The sequence below is a fragment of the Achroia grisella genome, unplaced genomic scaffold (assembly GCF_030625045.1).
Source record: "Achroia grisella isolate CSIRO2021 unplaced genomic scaffold, CSIRO_AGI_Agris_v1 utg840, whole genome shotgun sequence".
Lineage (NCBI taxonomy): Eukaryota > Metazoa > Arthropoda > Insecta > Lepidoptera > Pyralidae > Achroia > Achroia grisella.
The window spans coordinates 691,013-708,181 of NW_026713038.1; the positions used below are offsets into that span (position 1 = coordinate 691,013).

The 17,169-nt window shown below is 33.0% G+C and overlaps 3 protein-coding genes across 3 annotated transcripts; all 3 read right to left on the minus strand.

The window, feature by feature from the left end:
- Positions 1-575: 575 nt before the first annotated feature.
- On the minus strand, positions 576-2,078 carry LOC131852164 (uncharacterized). Its single transcript, XM_059202805.1, has 2 exons — positions 1,934-2,078; positions 576-961 (listed from the first exon to the last, which is right to left on the minus strand). The coding sequence occupies exons 1-2, from the start codon at positions 1,956-1,958 to the stop codon at positions 684-686; spliced, it is 303 nt and encodes a 100-aa protein (XP_059058788.1). The 5' UTR covers positions 1,959-2,078; the 3' UTR covers positions 576-683.
- A 3,035-nt stretch (positions 2,079-5,113) lies between these two features.
- LOC131852122 (trypsin, alkaline C-like) lies at positions 5,114-7,259 on the minus strand. The gene is made up of 3 exons (XM_059202758.1): positions 7,024-7,259; positions 6,074-6,329; positions 5,114-5,419 (listed from the first exon to the last, which is right to left on the minus strand). The coding sequence occupies exons 1-3, from the start codon at positions 7,257-7,259 to the stop codon at positions 5,114-5,116; spliced, it is 798 nt and encodes a 265-aa protein (XP_059058741.1).
- A 5,440-nt stretch (positions 7,260-12,699) lies between these two features.
- On the minus strand, positions 12,700-16,762 carry LOC131852092 (trypsin, alkaline C-like). The gene is made up of 4 exons (XM_059202716.1): positions 16,723-16,762; positions 15,430-15,613; positions 14,503-14,758; positions 12,700-13,005 (listed from the first exon to the last, which is right to left on the minus strand). Exons 1-4 carry the CDS (start codon positions 16,760-16,762, stop codon positions 12,700-12,702), a joined length of 786 nt encoding a protein of 261 aa, XP_059058699.1.
- Between the last annotated feature and the right edge of the window lie 407 nt (positions 16,763-17,169).

Below are 17,169 nucleotides of genomic sequence, written 5' to 3' on the forward strand. Positions count from 1 at the left end.
GCGAAACCGGGGCGAGTAGCTAGTACGAGAATATTATGTATAGAGTAAGAAATATTATTAATTATTTATGAATTGATTAATAAGTACATTCATTGATTTTATTTGTTGTAGAACTATGAGTTATTTTCGGAGAAGAATTAAGTTAACTGAGAAATATAACGACGACCTCGACGGTCTAGCGGTCTAGCACGCCGCTTTATGTACGATGATCGCGGTTTCGATTCCTCGCACGGCACAAACATTTCAATTCATGAGTATGATCGTTTGGATCGGTCTGGGTGTTTTCTATGTATATTATGTACGTCTATGTATTTTTATTAGTTATCTAGTACCCATAACACAAGCTTTAGCTGGCTTAACTTGGGTCTAGATGGCGCTGTGTGAATTTTCCTGAGACTATTATTAGATAATTTATTATTACTACACCTATTCTATATGTGTATTATATTGTTCTAATATAAATGAAGGAAGACACAAAATATTCTCTTTCCTTAGATAATAAGGTAAGAAAATATTTTTTTACTGTTTTCACATTGCCCGTTTAACAATCGTAAATAAAAAACGACGCATAATTAAAAATCTTACTTTATTAAAAGATGAAGCTCCGACCAAGCATATTATTTGTAATATCGTTCATATCCCATACAAATTTCAATCATACTGCACTCAGAAGTAAGTCCATTTTACAATTCCGTGTGTGTAGAAGGGAATTTCTTTAGTACAGCATGATACAGATTATAGAAAGCATACACAGATACACTTAAAATAACTATCAAAGATCCACCGAAGACAAAACTTAAGAAGTTGCCATCGATCATGGTGGTGCCTTGGAGACTTCTGGCCTGACCCTGGAACAGGTCCTTGGTGCCTGATCCTGCCGCTTTCCTTTCTTCCATCATACGCTTCATTGAGGAAAGACGTTCTTTTAACTCGTCAATCGACTCCAACATGTCTTCTGATGCTGGAATATGAAGGCGTGTTTCATATAGAAGTTATTATAATGTTGATTATTAGATGTATAATGATAAGTTTTATGGCCTCGGTGGTCTAGGGGTTTTAGCACACCGGCTTATATCCGATGGTCGCGGGTTCGATTCATCGCACCGTACAAACATTTGTATTCATGATTGTTTGTATCGGTCTTGCTGTTTTCTATTTATAATATATATGTATTTACGAAAAAAAATCTATGTATACCTATCAGTTATTTAGTACCCATAACACAAGCTTTAGGTAATTTAACTTGGGACTAGATGGCGCTGTGTGAATCGTACTGAGATTATTATATTACTATTATATTATTATTTAAAAAAAATACATCTATGTATGTACCTATATCAGTTATCTAGTGTCCATAACACAAGCTCTACTTAGCGTGTGGCTAGATGACGCTGAGTGAATTGTCGTGAGTATTATTATTGATATATGTTCTAAAAAGACTATACTTTTATCATAAATCTTAACATATCACTATAAAATTGGTAAAAAGTTCTACTTCTATTAATCTGTTTACAGTGAATAAATAAAAAAAATTAATTATTGTTTTATTATTTTAGCTATTATATTCAATCATATAAGTGATCTAGATCTTACTTAGACTTATACTGGTTTCTATAGACGTAATAGCAATTTCATTATTAATCAATGAATGAATAGGAATATTATATACACGTACGAATTTTATATATTTATCGTTATAAAATTCATAAGAAATAATTCAAAATCTTTTCTATAATTGGTCAAATTGAAAACATCACCTTTGATGAGGATACAAAATATTATTAAAAATTGGAAATGCAATTACCTAGTTTATTTATCTGTGTTCTGACTATTCATTCATCAGGTTAATAATTACTAACAAGGGTGGACAGACCAAGGTTTCCATCAATACTACTGACTGTTGAAATTATTAATCCTAAACACATTGACTTACCTTCAGACTCTCGCTCTGGACTCATTTTATTGATAAAACTTGACAACTAGCACTTAAAACACACGGATACTTGTTCCAGTCTTTTGTTTTCAAAATTCACAACATATAAATGAGTATTTTGGTTAAAGAAAGATGTCGGACAACGCATGCGTAGTACAAAACCGGGATGAAAGGGAACTATTGATCGGAAACCTGGGAATGGGTATTCACCTATGTGTAATGGGTCTAGATTCAGAAAAACTAGCTATACTATATCTGTAACATACATACATGACATAGTACAGAAAATATATGAACAGTATATTAAAGGCAACCTTAGAGAAACGGATTTAAATATCGAACAGTTGTAGTATATGTAGTGTAAGTAAACATATATTAATAATTATATTATGTAATAAAGTGTATTAAAAGTTTATTCGAACTCTGGACATTTGTCCTCCTAATATCCATGTAGTGCGTTGAGTACTAAATATCCGCGCTTCATTTATAGAAATGATCAAGATGTAATTTATATATTATATCCCGGGTCAATGTACCATCTAGTCCCTGGCTAAACAGAGCTTCTATTATATGTACTAGAAAACATACAATACTTTTTTTTTAATTGTATACATATATAACATATTGTAGATAGAAAACGTCCAGACCAATACAAACGATCACATACAAATGTTTACAAATTGAAATTTTATTTTATTAAAAATTTGAATACAAATGTCGGTAATAAGCTAGGAATCGAACCTACGTTATCTAAAGGATAACGCAAGAGATTTCTATTTTTCAATTCCTATAGATTTATTTTCTTACTTTTGAATAAAAATTTTTTATTCAAAACTAAGTAAATAAATCTTTAATAAAAAAAGATGAAAGCAAGATTGCAACAGTAAATAACAACAAAACACAAAGAGGAAATCAGACAATAAGAGGATATATTAGAGAATATTTTTATACTGAAAAACTAATACTAATTTGAATTCGAGAAATATGGTGAAAAAATAACTGTCACGGTCGCCAAGATGGATTGGGAGGACTAATTATTTGTCTAGAGTTCGAATTTAGACTGTATCTTTATTACATAAGATTATTATTACAATACATATGTTTACTTATATTACATATCGCAGATGCCAGCAACTCCCATCAAAATCTAATTCTAAATCCTATATAATCCAGGGTAAATTATGAGCAAAAGCTCAGTGAAAATGAACAGATATGTATAGCGATAACACCTGACATTCTTGATTTTCAAAATACACAATATATAGTAGGTCTAACACACTGAAATGCTGAAACTCAATAAAAAACTTGATCCCTATAAAAATTATTTTTTATAAGGATCTGTAAGTTTATAAGGATCCCTATTCAGAATACTTTCTTAGTATAAGAAGGTTGTAACACCGGCTTTCTTACTGGTGCATAGGGCGCTTGATACTACTGGCCACCAATAAAAACATGAGGCTACATAAATTTCAAATTTAGAAGAAAAAAGCAATTGAAATTAAGAACTGGAAGGAAAAGGACGCCCCATAGTTTTAACTATTTTACGACAAGAAATTTATTAAAATTATCGATTTAATATTATTGTTTTTAACTACAAAAGGTGAGTAAGTTTGATGTTACATTGCTTACTTTGGAGTTTTCGGAGTATGGAAGACGTTCTTCCTAGGCAAAATCGTAGTTACTTTCTCCTTAATTATTTTCGTTTCAAAAATTCAGTCCACTGTATATTTTTATTTGTACGGATTCGTAATCTAAACAGACTGCACTTGGGGTCCCATTATATTCTGAATGATTCGTGAAGCTCATATGCATATGTAGGTATCAATTTAGCCCCACTCGTTAGACCAAAATAACATTTTTAATAGACTAATGTCAATTAATAAAATTGCATTTGTTTAAAAAACTTTGACAATGATTATGCAAATATACAAATCACAGTCATGGTTTTAGCAATTGTAGTTATTAGTTAAATATTTAACTGAATGAATATATTTTTTTGATAAACCTGGCCGCCAACCGCTTTCATACTACTATTATACTAGGCGTACAGAACTAAATAATAGGTGATAATCAAATTTTAGAAACTAAAGACTAAAATAACTTTTATAAAACGCATATTACCAAATAGAAAACTGACTTTCATTAGCTCCAATAAGTTTTTGGTTTTCTAATAATTTTTCTGATAAGATCTACCTCATTGCAATTGGAATTTCATCATTTAATTAAGAGAAAAAACTTTATTATAAGCTGATTGATTTCGGTTATGTGACATATAAGATATGTCTACAGAATAGTGCCAATTTCATTAGTGAATTAGGAGTTTTCATTAAGTATTAATTATGGTGTAATCTGGATTCTTTTTATGTACGAGCACAGATTATTATGATACTGCTTGTGCCCTCTATCTTTATAACGAGAATTTATATAACAGTCTAGAATAACCCCCTTGCTTTTCATGTTTTGTCTTAGTCATTTCTAAATTTATAACTAGATGGCGCTGTTCTGAAATACCAAATAAACAGCGGAATTTGTGGATTTTCAAGAAAATATCATTGAATATTACAGAAATAAATCATATTATTAAAATAATTATTAGACAAGATGGCTATAGATGGAAATCATCCACTGCTACTAGCTTTTATAGTAGCTTTTTATCGATGAATGAAATAAATTAAGGTAAGTCAAATGAATGGAATACTCAACCTTTCGAGTTTATTCATTATACACAAATTCAAACGTTTCCTATATATAATAATATAATAAAACTAAACATAATATAACAATTAAATGAAATTTAAGTGTTTCTGTCTAATTTCATATTAACAGATTTTCTCTAAATGTAATATGTACGGTAATTACATAATTATATTAATTTAAAAAAAAGATTGTCTGTTTGTTCTTCCTGATGTCTGTAATAGCAGGACAGATTTTGACGCGACTTTCACTCACAGATAGGTTATGTTATAGGAAGTAACTTTAGCTACTTTCATTTTAGAATATTAATTTTTTTATAAAAAAAATAGTTAAATTCCATGCGGACAAAGTAGCGGGTAACAGCCAGTTCAGTTAATAAATGAATTATATACTACATGATGAATTCTGCCTGAAGGGTAAAGTAGGTAATAAGATAAAAAAATACTGCATTAAAAATACTTAACACATTTAATTCTTATCCTAAAATCAAACAGCAGTTGATATAACCCAGTTAGTATACGAGGCTACATTTGTACTAACTCCGGGGAAGAAAGCATCCGCACAGCCTTGACCCCAAGACACAATACCCACGAGTATGTTTTGGAAGTATAGGGGACCTCCAGAGTCACCCTGGCATGCATCACGACCACCAACATCCAGAACACCAGCGCAGATCATATTCTCCGTCACTGATCGACGGGGAAACAATGTTTGATACCTCTGATGACAGAGCTGACGGTTAATGGAGTAGATTTCCACATCCTGAAGTACTGGAGAAGCAAATCCTCCTTGCTGTAGAAAAGGAATTAATAATTAAATTATTTCAGTCCTCAGAAGCTTTTATATTTAGTTTTTTTTTTTGCTCGGACTACTCTAAATTTGTTGACCGCAGCTGGCCTTTACAGCTTCACCGAACGATAGGGGGAGAGTGCTGATGGCACTCTACGGAAGGACATATGGAGCGGCTGAAGGCTAACTCCTGCCTGACAGATACATCGTTTACTTTTTAGTATACATGCTCCCAGCCCCCAAGATACTAGAAATAAAATTCTAATGCAGTAAATAATCTATATATAAGTATATGACGCAAAAACTTTGTACCCCATTTTACAAAAGTTACTCAGACAGAATAGTATATATATGAAATTGTATATATACAATTTCACACACTTATAGTTTATATAGAGGATAGTTTATGTAAAATGTTAAAAATTTTTTTAATTATGCATAATAAATACATATCAATAAAAAAAATATTTACACTACCATATATTCAACACACATATATACTCTTTTGTTTACTTATAGAACCTTTGTACCTTGTAGAACCTTTATAATATTAATTCTTATAATTTAAATTATTATCGAATTTCGACCACTGGGCGGCCACTAGTTAATGTAATTCTATAAGTAATTTAATTCATGTATAAATAAATAAATACTTACTGAAGTGGCGCCCCAACCAGCGTGTACCACAGCCAAATTATCGGGAAGCACGAAGTCCTGGACGACGATAGGAATTGGTTGAATTGTGTTACTAAAGGTCAATCTATCGGACAATCGGACCACGCTGATGTCGCCATCTAAAGTCAGGGCACTGTAGGAGGGATGGTTGATAGCTTCTTCTACGTAGACTATAATGCCACCAGAATTCCGGTCGGTTGTGCCAGCCCTAATACGGCGGTTGTTTACGTTGAATAATCTGACAAAATGAAAATTAATAATAGTAATGAAGTGATTGTTTGAACACGTTGAACATTGAAACAAGAAAATGGATTTAAATTAGCTTTTCATGTAGGCGGTAATATTAAAAAAATGGTAGCATCACTAATACGATGTAAATAATTTACGGAGGTGGAGAAATGGATGGAGAAGTAAATCTTAAATTCCCACAAAACTACAAGACCTATGAAAAAAGTTTAATGGCATATTTGTAACCTTAAAAAATTATGTATAATATTCATATAACCAAATTTTTTCTTGTTTTAAAAAAAAATTTAGAAACAAAATTCGAAGAATTCTAAATCTTTTGTATGTTCCAAACACACTACCTATCTGCAGTGCTCTAGCTGTATGGTATTTTGGGTTATAGAGTGAGGTAATGCAGTTAAAATTACGGGATAAGAAGCATGGCATCTAAAGTATCCGCAATGACAACGCATAATGAGGATCACCGGTGTCATATGGTAAGGCGAAGGGCGTTGTGATGCTCCTGTATATAGGCAACTGTCACCACTTACAAAAAGTGCCTCGTCAGTTATTTCTCATTCCATAAAAAAATTATATTCATATTCCTCCGAAGCAATGTGCAGCAGACAGAACGTAGAGTGAATTCAGCACATTAGCAGCACATGGCTCGTCAGTTATTTCTCATTCCATAAAAAAATTATACTCACATTCCTCCGAAGCAATGTGCAGCAGACAGAACGTAGAGTGAATTCAGCACATTAGCAGCACATGATTGTGACCAGATGAATAGTGTACTGAATTCGACCTGAACTATTCCTGGATACTCCTCAATGGTCGTGGGGTTACCTCCTACGATTCTATTCGGACTTGATGCTGCGGACACTGCTCCTAAAAATATAGCATCACCATCAGCATAAAGATCATTACTGTTATCATCATCCATTATCATCAGTTGAGTTTTTTTTGCCAGTTGTTCTCAATTGAATCTGTATACTAAACTGGACGGTAGGGCAAAATATGAAAACAAAAATTTTTGATATTCATTAGCTGCTAAAATGTCCTACATGATTAAATAATTTTTGATTTTATTTTCATCATAAACTAAATTAATATTTTAAAAAATTATAGACTTATACAATACATTGTAAATATATAATACTAAATTGGCATTGAAAGAAATGTTTTTAACACTTTCTTCTAAACAAGGAGCTGCCTCCAGAATTGTATTGTCTAGGAGCCTAGATTTAGTTATTCCGGTGAATAGTAGGTATAGTTTAGTAATTACTATTTCCCTTTAAGCATCATTAGTTTAGATTTTAGACTTATAGATAAACTCACAAAATAGTACGTACCTACCAACAGCACAACGCCCAAGGCCAGTTTTCCTATCATATTGATCAAATACGTGTTATTTAGAAGGAGAATAATGAAACTGTAAAATTGTATTGACTTTATAACTTCATTTTATCAATCACATTATCTAGTTTTATTGTATATAATTACTATTAATATCCTATTTCAACAGTCACAAATCATTGATAATTTTACTAAATCCTTTACTCAATTACTCATTCATATTGGCTGACGTTACTATTAGTACATATTGTTAGATAGGGTATATTAATGACGCATATTACTACAATAAAATTATATATATAATATAATCGTAAACGACGAGCATATAACTGCATTGTCTGGATGTCTGTACAATAAATATTTTTTAATAAACCAAATTTTGCATTTTCAACTTGAGCTAGACTGCAAAAAGTCGTCTGCGTGGATTTACGATATAAGGGGCGCCTTTTTAATGAATAGATTTTGACATAGTTAGGAAGCATAGTGTCAACTATTTGGTGACTAGACTACGACTTCAAACAGTCAGCACTAGGCTTTCAAATAATATCCAAACTCTATTCATTGCCTGATGATGCCTCGTTTAGATGCGAAACACGTTTCGCAATATGGATCCAATAACGGGCGCAATTTGATCACTAATGGGGAAGGTCGCGGTCAGGTTTCCGCACTGAACATTTGTGTCTCACACATGCTAATGGTAGTGAAATTAAACAAAATAATACAAATCCATTAAGCAATGAAATGGACTTCCCCAACAGTACGCCTAATTCCAAAATAATACCTAATTTAATAATATATATGTATTAAAATAATAAGAAGTAAGTTATTAAGTAATAAGGGGTGAATGTATTTGCAGACGAAGTCGCAGATTATAGCTAATATGGTATAATAATAATCTTTATCAATGTAACCTAGTTTATAAGTAATAATAGTAACAAAGATACGTCTGACATCCGTTTGCACCAAACTTATATACCTCCGAAATTGGTGCCTTACCTCATTCATACTAATCCATTCATACGTAACATTATAAATTCGGAAGGATGTCTTTCTGTATATTTGTTACATTTTCACGATTAAACGACTGAAAGTAAATGAATGAATTAGATTATAACACAAGGACGGATATAGGCTTCTTCATTCACGATGGCCTCGATGATCTAACGGTTCAGCACACCGCCAGACTTCCATAGGTCATGGGCTCGATTCCTCAAACATTGCAAACATTTTTATTCATAAGTAAGATTCTTTGTATTAAGGATTGAATACAAATTATTTATTTAATGTATTTATATTGTTTTGTTTAATTCCGCTACTATTAATATGTATGAGACTACAGATATTCAGTGTGGAAACCTGACCTATTGTTGACTTTTAGACCAGTCTATGTCGATTTTTTGACTTCTTTGTAAGCCCTCTTATACATATATAGTTGTTATACGTATTACTCATAAATATACACATCTTTACAATTGTTTTTTTTTTAATAAATAGTTGTGAAGTTCCTTTTTAGTCACATTGGTTATTTGTCATAACCTCTATTTCACTTACTTCAATCACTAATATGCTTGCTTTATAAACTGTATATGGATCTAAGGGTCTTATCGTAAAATTCAAGGGTACGAAGACATGACGACTGATATGAAGAATTAGTCTTCCAGAATGAAATGCATGAGGGTTTCTACGGACGTCATGTGATGACGTCATGTACTTTTTGCTATTCAATATAGGAGTAACGGTGCCACTTGGGGAGAAGGGGACTGTTAGTAATGTGGATTAATGAAACCCGTTCCAAGCAATGTAGCCTGTTAGGTTGACCTCCACGCGGTTTGCCCTGGAAACCATCATGTTAACTTCCTGGTGAATTTCTCTCACCCTATTATCCTCCACTGGTGCCCCACCAGCCTATACCGTTAAATCATCTAAAATCTGTTACATTTCTTAAATATAGTTAAATGCAATGATAGCTGGCTTATTCATCTTACTTCTGAATGGACGCTGCTTGTAGAGACTGGTCTGTTCTCATAAATACAACTGATTTATTTCGCAACTGAATTAATTATATATATGGTATAATATTTTGACTCTTATGAATTAATAACGCTTGGTAGTTTTTACTTTATCTATTTAAAAGAGCAAAACTTCTTTGTTAATTGTTAAGATAATTTTTGTAAATGTACAACACACAAATTTATATTTTTATTGGCTTGTAAAACTTCTTACATATTAAAATATAGTTGTACATATACCTAAATATCGAAGGTAATCGAACCCGCGATTGACCTGTTGGCCACCCCTGGTCTATTGTATACGTATATTTAGTATGTATTTACGAAGAAATATGTAATTAAGTAAGTCCATTCCGGTTGGTTTACTACTCGTAGTAAATGCTCTACTTAGTTTTGACTACGAGTAGATGGCGTTATGTGAATCGTAAATTGTCCAGTGTTATTACTATTATTACGGTACTATTTTTTTTATGGAGGGCTTTGGGCAATTGTCACATGCTAAGACCTGTAGCGCTGCGACCTGCCTAGATCGTCGATTGTGCTCGCCCTTTTTCAAAGTTAGCTACATAGACCCGTCAATGACAAGTATTGAAGGATATTCCTAAGATGGATTTTATCTCCTCAAGATTTAGTGTATGTAAACTTTACAAAGGAAATATTATGTTCATACATGAGTGCAAAGGATATGTACGTTTCCTCTTCAACTTGACAAAATCTGCAGGTTGTTTACTATACTATATATCTGCGTACATGAGATGAATTATGAAATGACTGTAAATATATCACAGAACGCTATCTAGTCTCGAACCAAACAGTGTTTGTACTACATATACAACTGATAAACATAATTAAATACTTTTGTTTGTAAATACATACGAGTACCTAATATCAGGCATATTAGGTACTCTTATATATTTACATGAAACATAGATAGTATAAAAAGTATACTTTTATAAATTTAATATGTTTGTATTTTTTTAATGAATGAGAATGGCATGATGCTCCCGCCTGCGCTGACGGTTTACGCTGGCGGGGCACCAGTGGAGGATAATAAGATGTACATGAGGTCAGTTTAGCCCATCGTGGTAAATTCACTAGGAATTTATCAGAATGGTTTCCAGAAGGAACTGCGTAACCTAACCTAACATGGTATATTGCTAGCAATGGGGTTATCAGTCCATATTACTAACAATCTCCTTCTCCCCTTATATTTTTGTATTTTTTTTATGGATGATAGTGGAATGGTGCACCCGCCTGCGCTAACGGTTTACGCTGGCAGAGCACCAGTGGAGGATGACAACATGAATATAGGTCAGGTCAATTAGCCCATCGTGTTAAATTCTCTAGGAATTTATCACGATGCTTTCCAGAAGGAACTGCTTGGAGGTCGACCTAACATTGTACATTGCTAGCAATGGGATTGTCCACATTACTAATAATTCCTTCCCCCCATATATATTTGTGTTATGTATGTTGGTACACCTGTGTGGCTGCGCCCACCATCTTGTTGTCGTATATTAAACCAGTGCGATACTTGTCTCCACTACGCGTATCTAACAATTTGTATTATTTGGGAATCAATCAGAAGATGAAGCGGTGATTATCGAAACCACAGATAACATAATATTACATCATCAAAACCAAATAAAGAAATAGTTTTGTTTAATGATAAGATACTCCATACTAAATCCACAGGGACAATTAATAAGTTTTAAATCTGTCATCAAAATCACCTGACTTTAACATAATAAAACATTTAATAAGTGCATTAAAACAACACAAATATATTTTTCTTTATTTGCCTAACTGTTATTTGATTAATGACATACGTTAAAAAATGATACTTCTATTTAAAAAATTGTGCATTTTTGTTATTTTTACTTCATAATAGAATATAGGTATACATCTTATTTGCGTTAACAAAAACGATCTCTTATTATTTATTATAATCATAGTACAATGCTACTATATGTATAACGTTTTAGCTTGCTCTGAATGATAAAAGAAGTCATTTGATGTTTAATAGGGTATCTTCTTTTGAAACAATGAAATGTATAAATATTGATAGAAATACAATGTCTTTATTATTTATGTATAAATCCGTGATTCAAAGATTTATATGCTATTGGACAGTATTATAGTACATTTAAATAATAAATAAAACAATATATATTTGCTCTCAAGTTCTCTTCAGTCCGTAATATTTTTTTTTATCTTGGCAGCAAATTGGAGCCAAGATACTCCATACTAAATCCACAGGGACAATTAATAAGTTTTAAATCTGTCATCAAAATCACCTGACTTTAACATAATAAAACATTTAATAAGTGCATTAAAACAACACAAATATATTTTTCTTTATTTGCCTAACTGTTATTTGATTAATGACATACGTTAAAAAATGATACTCCTATTTAAAAAATTGTGCATTCTTGTTATTTTTACTTCATAATAGAATATAGGTATACATCTTATTTGCGTTAACAAAAACGATCTCTTATTATTTATTATAATCATAGTACAATGCTACTATATGTATAACGTTTTAGCTTGCTCTGAATGATAAAAGAAGTCATTTGATGTTTAATAGGGTATCTTCTTTTGAAACAATAAAATGTATAAATAATGATAGAAATACAATGTCTTTATTATTTATGTATAAATCCGTGATTCAAAGATTTATATGCTATTGGACAGTATTATAGTACATTTAAATAATAAATAAAACAATATATATTTGCTCTCAAGTTCTCTTCAGTCCGTAATATTTTTTTTTATCTTGGCAGCAAATTGGAGCCAAGATATATTTTTTAATAATGACTTTAAAGGAAACGGAACGATATGAAAGAGTTATATTGTATATATCATTATTAAAATAAACAATTTTAAAATTGAGATAGTATTAACAGTAGGATATTCAACATCTGATATATTACATTGTTATTTTCATACAATTAATATATTACCATTAATTAACAATAATAAAAGCAATTTATTTATAAACATAATTCTTTAACTTTAGGAAGCAGCATCAATAATCCAGTTGGTGTAAGGAGAAACAGCAGTGCTAACGCCAGGGAAAGTTCCGTTGGCACATCCGTGGCCCCAGGAGACAACTCCAATGATGATGTTCCCGTAGTATAAAGGTCCTCCAGAGTCACCTTGACAGGCATCACGCCCTCCAACGTCGAGGATACCGGCACAAATCATGTTGGGGGTGACCAGAGCAGGGGTGGGTAGAGACTGGTAGCGTTCACGGCAAAGATCGTTGTTGATGGTGAAAATTGTGACATCTCGTAACTGGTTCGATACACTGCCACCTTGCTGTAAAATATAAGTAATTCAGCTGAGTAATTGACGGTTTCGATGGTATGCCGCTTTATTTACAATGGTCGCGGGTTCATTTACTTGCACCGTGCAAACATTTGCATTCATGAGTACAATTGCTTGTATCGGTCTGGGTGATTTCTATGTATTATACCAAAGAAAAACTTAAGTATATCTATCATTTGTCTAGTACCCATAATAAACGGCTTGCTTCGTTTGGGACTAGATGGCGCTGTGTGAAATATCCGGGATATTATTGTAATTAAACAACAAATTTAACTTATAAATGACAAGACTATTATCAACTAAAATTATGCCATCACGTACCCGGCCCAAAGGTTTCCATATCATTGATATCATTCATTTTATATTTGACGCGGTCACATTTATACGTGAAATTAGGAAAAATCACGTTGATTATGTTGATAAGTATACGTGAAGATACTGTAAGTATAGTTTACTGGGATGAGTATCGAGCGAGTTTCAATAGTAGCAACAAACGAAGACGTGTGAAGGTGGACGAATTTGTCTGTCCATAATTTTATTTATTCTACAGTTTATACGTGATCATGGCAATTGAAACACTACCAAAATATCGGCAATTCAATAAAAATAAATAAAACGTGGTAAGATCCAGTGATTTTTACTATGTTTTACTTTTAGTTTTTTATCACCTTGCGTACTTCAACTATCAAATTATCCATTCAAATCTCCATCATAATTATCTTTGCAGATATAATAAAAATAGTCAAATGTAGACAGTTATAAAAGGAATGACGAAATATTCTCTATGTATTAATACGCTTTATCAGATAAGAGAAACAAACACACGCAGCGGCGCCTGTCCTGCACTAAACCGCTGAAAATACCTATAATTATAGCTTCATCTTCGTCTGCGGGCTTTTCGAAAGATCAATCCATACCTACCAATATTTTTGTTCTGACATACGGCTTCGGCGATATAGCGGTTTAGCACAACTTCTTAATTTCGCGGATTCAATTTTTCGATGATACAAAATATTCGTATTCATCAATAGGATTGTTTGTATTTATAGATCTACGTGCTTTCTATGTATATCATGTATATCTATCAGATTTCGAGCACCCATAACACAAACTTTGCTTGTGACTAGATGGTGCTATGTGAATTGTTCAACAAAGAAACAAACTAACGCAAAGACAAAAATTCTACAAACTCATTCGTTTCACTGCGATAACAAATCTAAGTACAACGTGAACAATATTTTTTTTATACAAAGACGGTGGTAAGTATATGGCCTATGTGATGGTAAACGGTTACCGTAATCTATAAACGACTAAAACACCAAGGCTATCACGTGTGCATTGCAGACTCTATACCCTTCTAGAAAAATCCCATGAAGTCTCTCGAGAAAATCTCGAAGTTTTTTTATATTTACTGTATTGATTGTGCACGACTCATTTACAATTTTACTAGGTATATGTATGCTTTGGTAGGTATTATATGAAACTTACAGCTGTTGCACCCCAACCGGCATGGATGACAGGCTGATCATCAGGGATCACTGCATCCTGGGCGACAATAACACCCTGCTGTACTACAGGACTGAAGACCAGGGGTTCCGCCAACCTCACCACGGTGATGTCGCCATCGAACCCAAGGGCACCATAACTGGGATGATTGTGCTCCTGGGCGACGTTGGATACGATTCCGCCAGTATTACGGAAGGTAGCGCCAGCTCTGACGCGACGGTGTGTTGGTGAATATTGGCTGCAAATATATTTTTATGTAATTGGAATGGCACAGAAGTTTACGGTATATGTGGGAAAGAGAAAAATTATGTCGTCTCTAGCGCAAACTGCTGGCGTCATGCGGGCATTAAGCGGTGAATAGCGACTTAAAACTGTTGTCTGTGAGCAAGTAATTAGGAAGACAAATACTACTACTACTATTACTATACTACGTCATATGGGATAGGAAGCAGCAACCGTGGATTTTAGCAATCACCAGTACTACTGACGAATTTAATTTATTATTGTATGGTGCTTCTCATGTGTGTATGGGGGGATAGTAGTAACGAGAACTAGTAACCCATTGCTGGCAATGTAGTGTATCAGGTCCATGCAACCCCGTCATTCATTACCTGAGCGAACAATATATTGGAAAATGATTGGATCGTGCTCATTTTAGCATTCTCCAATACATCGTTCCCACAGGCGAGTGCACCTTTCTATTAGTATCCATTCAAAGTCTCCTCATGTAACATTATTACTAATTACTGAGGTTTTATTTTAGGTAACATAAATACTAATAACACCCATAAAATTAATAATTCGTTTTTACGGGTATCGTCCTGCTTCTTAAATATTGTCACAAATACTGAAATTTCCAAATTTATTAATGAAAAAGTGGAATGAAATAAATGTAGAATGTTTACTAACGATCCAGCAAAACAGTGGGCAGCTGACAGCACATTCAAAGAATTGAGGATGTTACACGCGCAGGACTGGGACCAGGCACCTGAGATGATACCGAGGAATTCCACTTGAGCTATCGAGGTGTACTCCTCGATGGTTGTGAGTTCACCGCCAACGATCCGGTTCAGTCGTGCCTGACATGCTGTACCTGAAATCGGAAACATCACAAACTGAGTCTCGGTTGTGAATACTATGAAAGAGTATGATAATAGAAAAACCCATACACGATAATCATTTAAGGAATATGTAATGTGTTTTTGATGACTCTAATACAAAGAAGAAGAAAGAAAGGAAACGGAGAAATCTAGTTGACAAGTATTAAAGCATCTCAAGAAGATTTTAGATTTATAATATCGCATATCTAATACAAAACTGGATACTTTTTTAAATTTAGACTTTCAATATAAATCCTCTCTCAGAATTTTCCAGTTTCTTATCAATATTAACTATATGTATGATATCAGCGAAAAATAACAGTACTTATATGAAAGTTTCAAAAGAAGTATGTTTTGTCTGTAATACCTAAATACAAAATATAAAGAATATAGTATATATTATGTTATTATCGACGAAGAAACATAGATTATGTTTCTTCTTAAAACACCTTTTTGACGGTATCAATGCCGTATCTTTTCGTCAATACCATTTCAAGTATTGCATTCCCTACCACACTGACAGGTTTTTTTTAAATGGATGATAATGGAATAGTGCACCCGCTTGCGCTAACGGTTTACGCTGGCGGGGCAGCTGTGAAGGACGATGAGAGTTAGCCCATCGTGACAAATTTACCAGGAATTTATAACGATCGCTTCCAGATGGAATAGAATAGAATAGAATAGAAAATCATTTATTCAAATAAACTTACATTAAAGCACTTTTGAATAGCCATTACATTTTTTTAATCTACCGCTCATTCGGAAAGCTGTCTCATCACAAGAAGAACGAGCAAGAAACTTGCGTGTTGCTCTTTTAAATAATTTTATTATTACTTTACATTTTTAAATTTTAGAGTGTGAATACAAACCACCAATTAACACTAATTCAATTAAATACTCAGATAGAAAAAATATTGAATGTATAACCAACTATATCGAACTACATAGAATCGCGTGAAGGTCAACCTAACTTGGATATTCCTAGTTATGGGGTTAATAGTCCAATGTGGACTTGAATTAACAATAATCTGGGATAACATCCATAAAGGTATGTGTTGATGGTACCCCTTTCTTTTTAAGATGAAGGTCAATTTCAACCTACCTGCAAACAGCACTAGAATCAAGGTTAGAAGTTGCGCCATTCTGTCAAACACCAACACCAAACTGGATTATTACCCGGATATTATCAGCTATATAGTGACATAATTTCTTATCAATTTATTATAATGGCTTACAGATCATATTTATTGTTTCTGGTAGCGTAAAAACCGATGTAATAACAACCATGAAGTTATATGTTTATAGTTCGAATTCCGTACATATTTGTTATGTTATTTTATTAAATAAGTCGCTTAAATCAGCTTGAGGTCTTGAATTTAAATTGTTTTTTGGGTCTTAAGACTTAATGAATGGCAATCAAGCGGATGACACACATGATTGTAAGCAAGATTCGTCCACATACGTGAACAGCATCACGGATGTCATATCTTCATGCCCACGAAATCCCTCATCCGTTGCTATTCCGGCGAACTAAGATATTACGCCTCTG

Excerpts from the sequence above, each read along its gene's own strand:
- LOC131852164 (XM_059202805.1), bottom strand. The coding sequence starts at position 1,958 with ATGAGTCCAGAGCGAGAGTCTGAAG. Across the intron at positions 962-1,933 it reads TCCAGAGCGAGAGTCTGAAG|CATCAGAAGACATGTTGGAG; the intron begins GTAAGTCAATGT and ends TTCATATTCCAG.
- LOC131852122 (XM_059202758.1), bottom strand. The coding sequence starts at position 7,259 with ATGGATGATGATAACAGTAATGATCTTTATGCTGATGGTGATGCTATA. Across the intron at positions 6,330-7,023 it reads GCACATTGCTTCGGAGGAAT|ATTATTCAACGTAAACAACC; the intron begins GTGAGTATAATT and ends TCATTTTGTCAG. Across the intron at positions 5,420-6,073 it reads CTGGTTGGGGCGCCACTTCA|CAAGGAGGATTTGCTTCTCC; the intron begins GTAAGTATTTAT and ends CCTTTTCTACAG.
- LOC131852092 (XM_059202716.1), bottom strand. The coding sequence starts at position 16,762 with ATGGCGCAACTTCTAACCTTGATTCTAGTGCTGTTTGCAG. Across the intron at positions 15,614-16,722 it reads GATTCTAGTGCTGTTTGCAG|GTACAGCATGTCAGGCACGA; the intron begins GTAGGTTGAAAT and ends TTCCGATTTCAG. Across the intron at positions 13,006-14,502 it reads CCGGTTGGGGTGCAACAGCT|CAAGGTGGCAGTGTATCGAA; the intron begins GTAAGTTTCATA and ends TATATTTTACAG.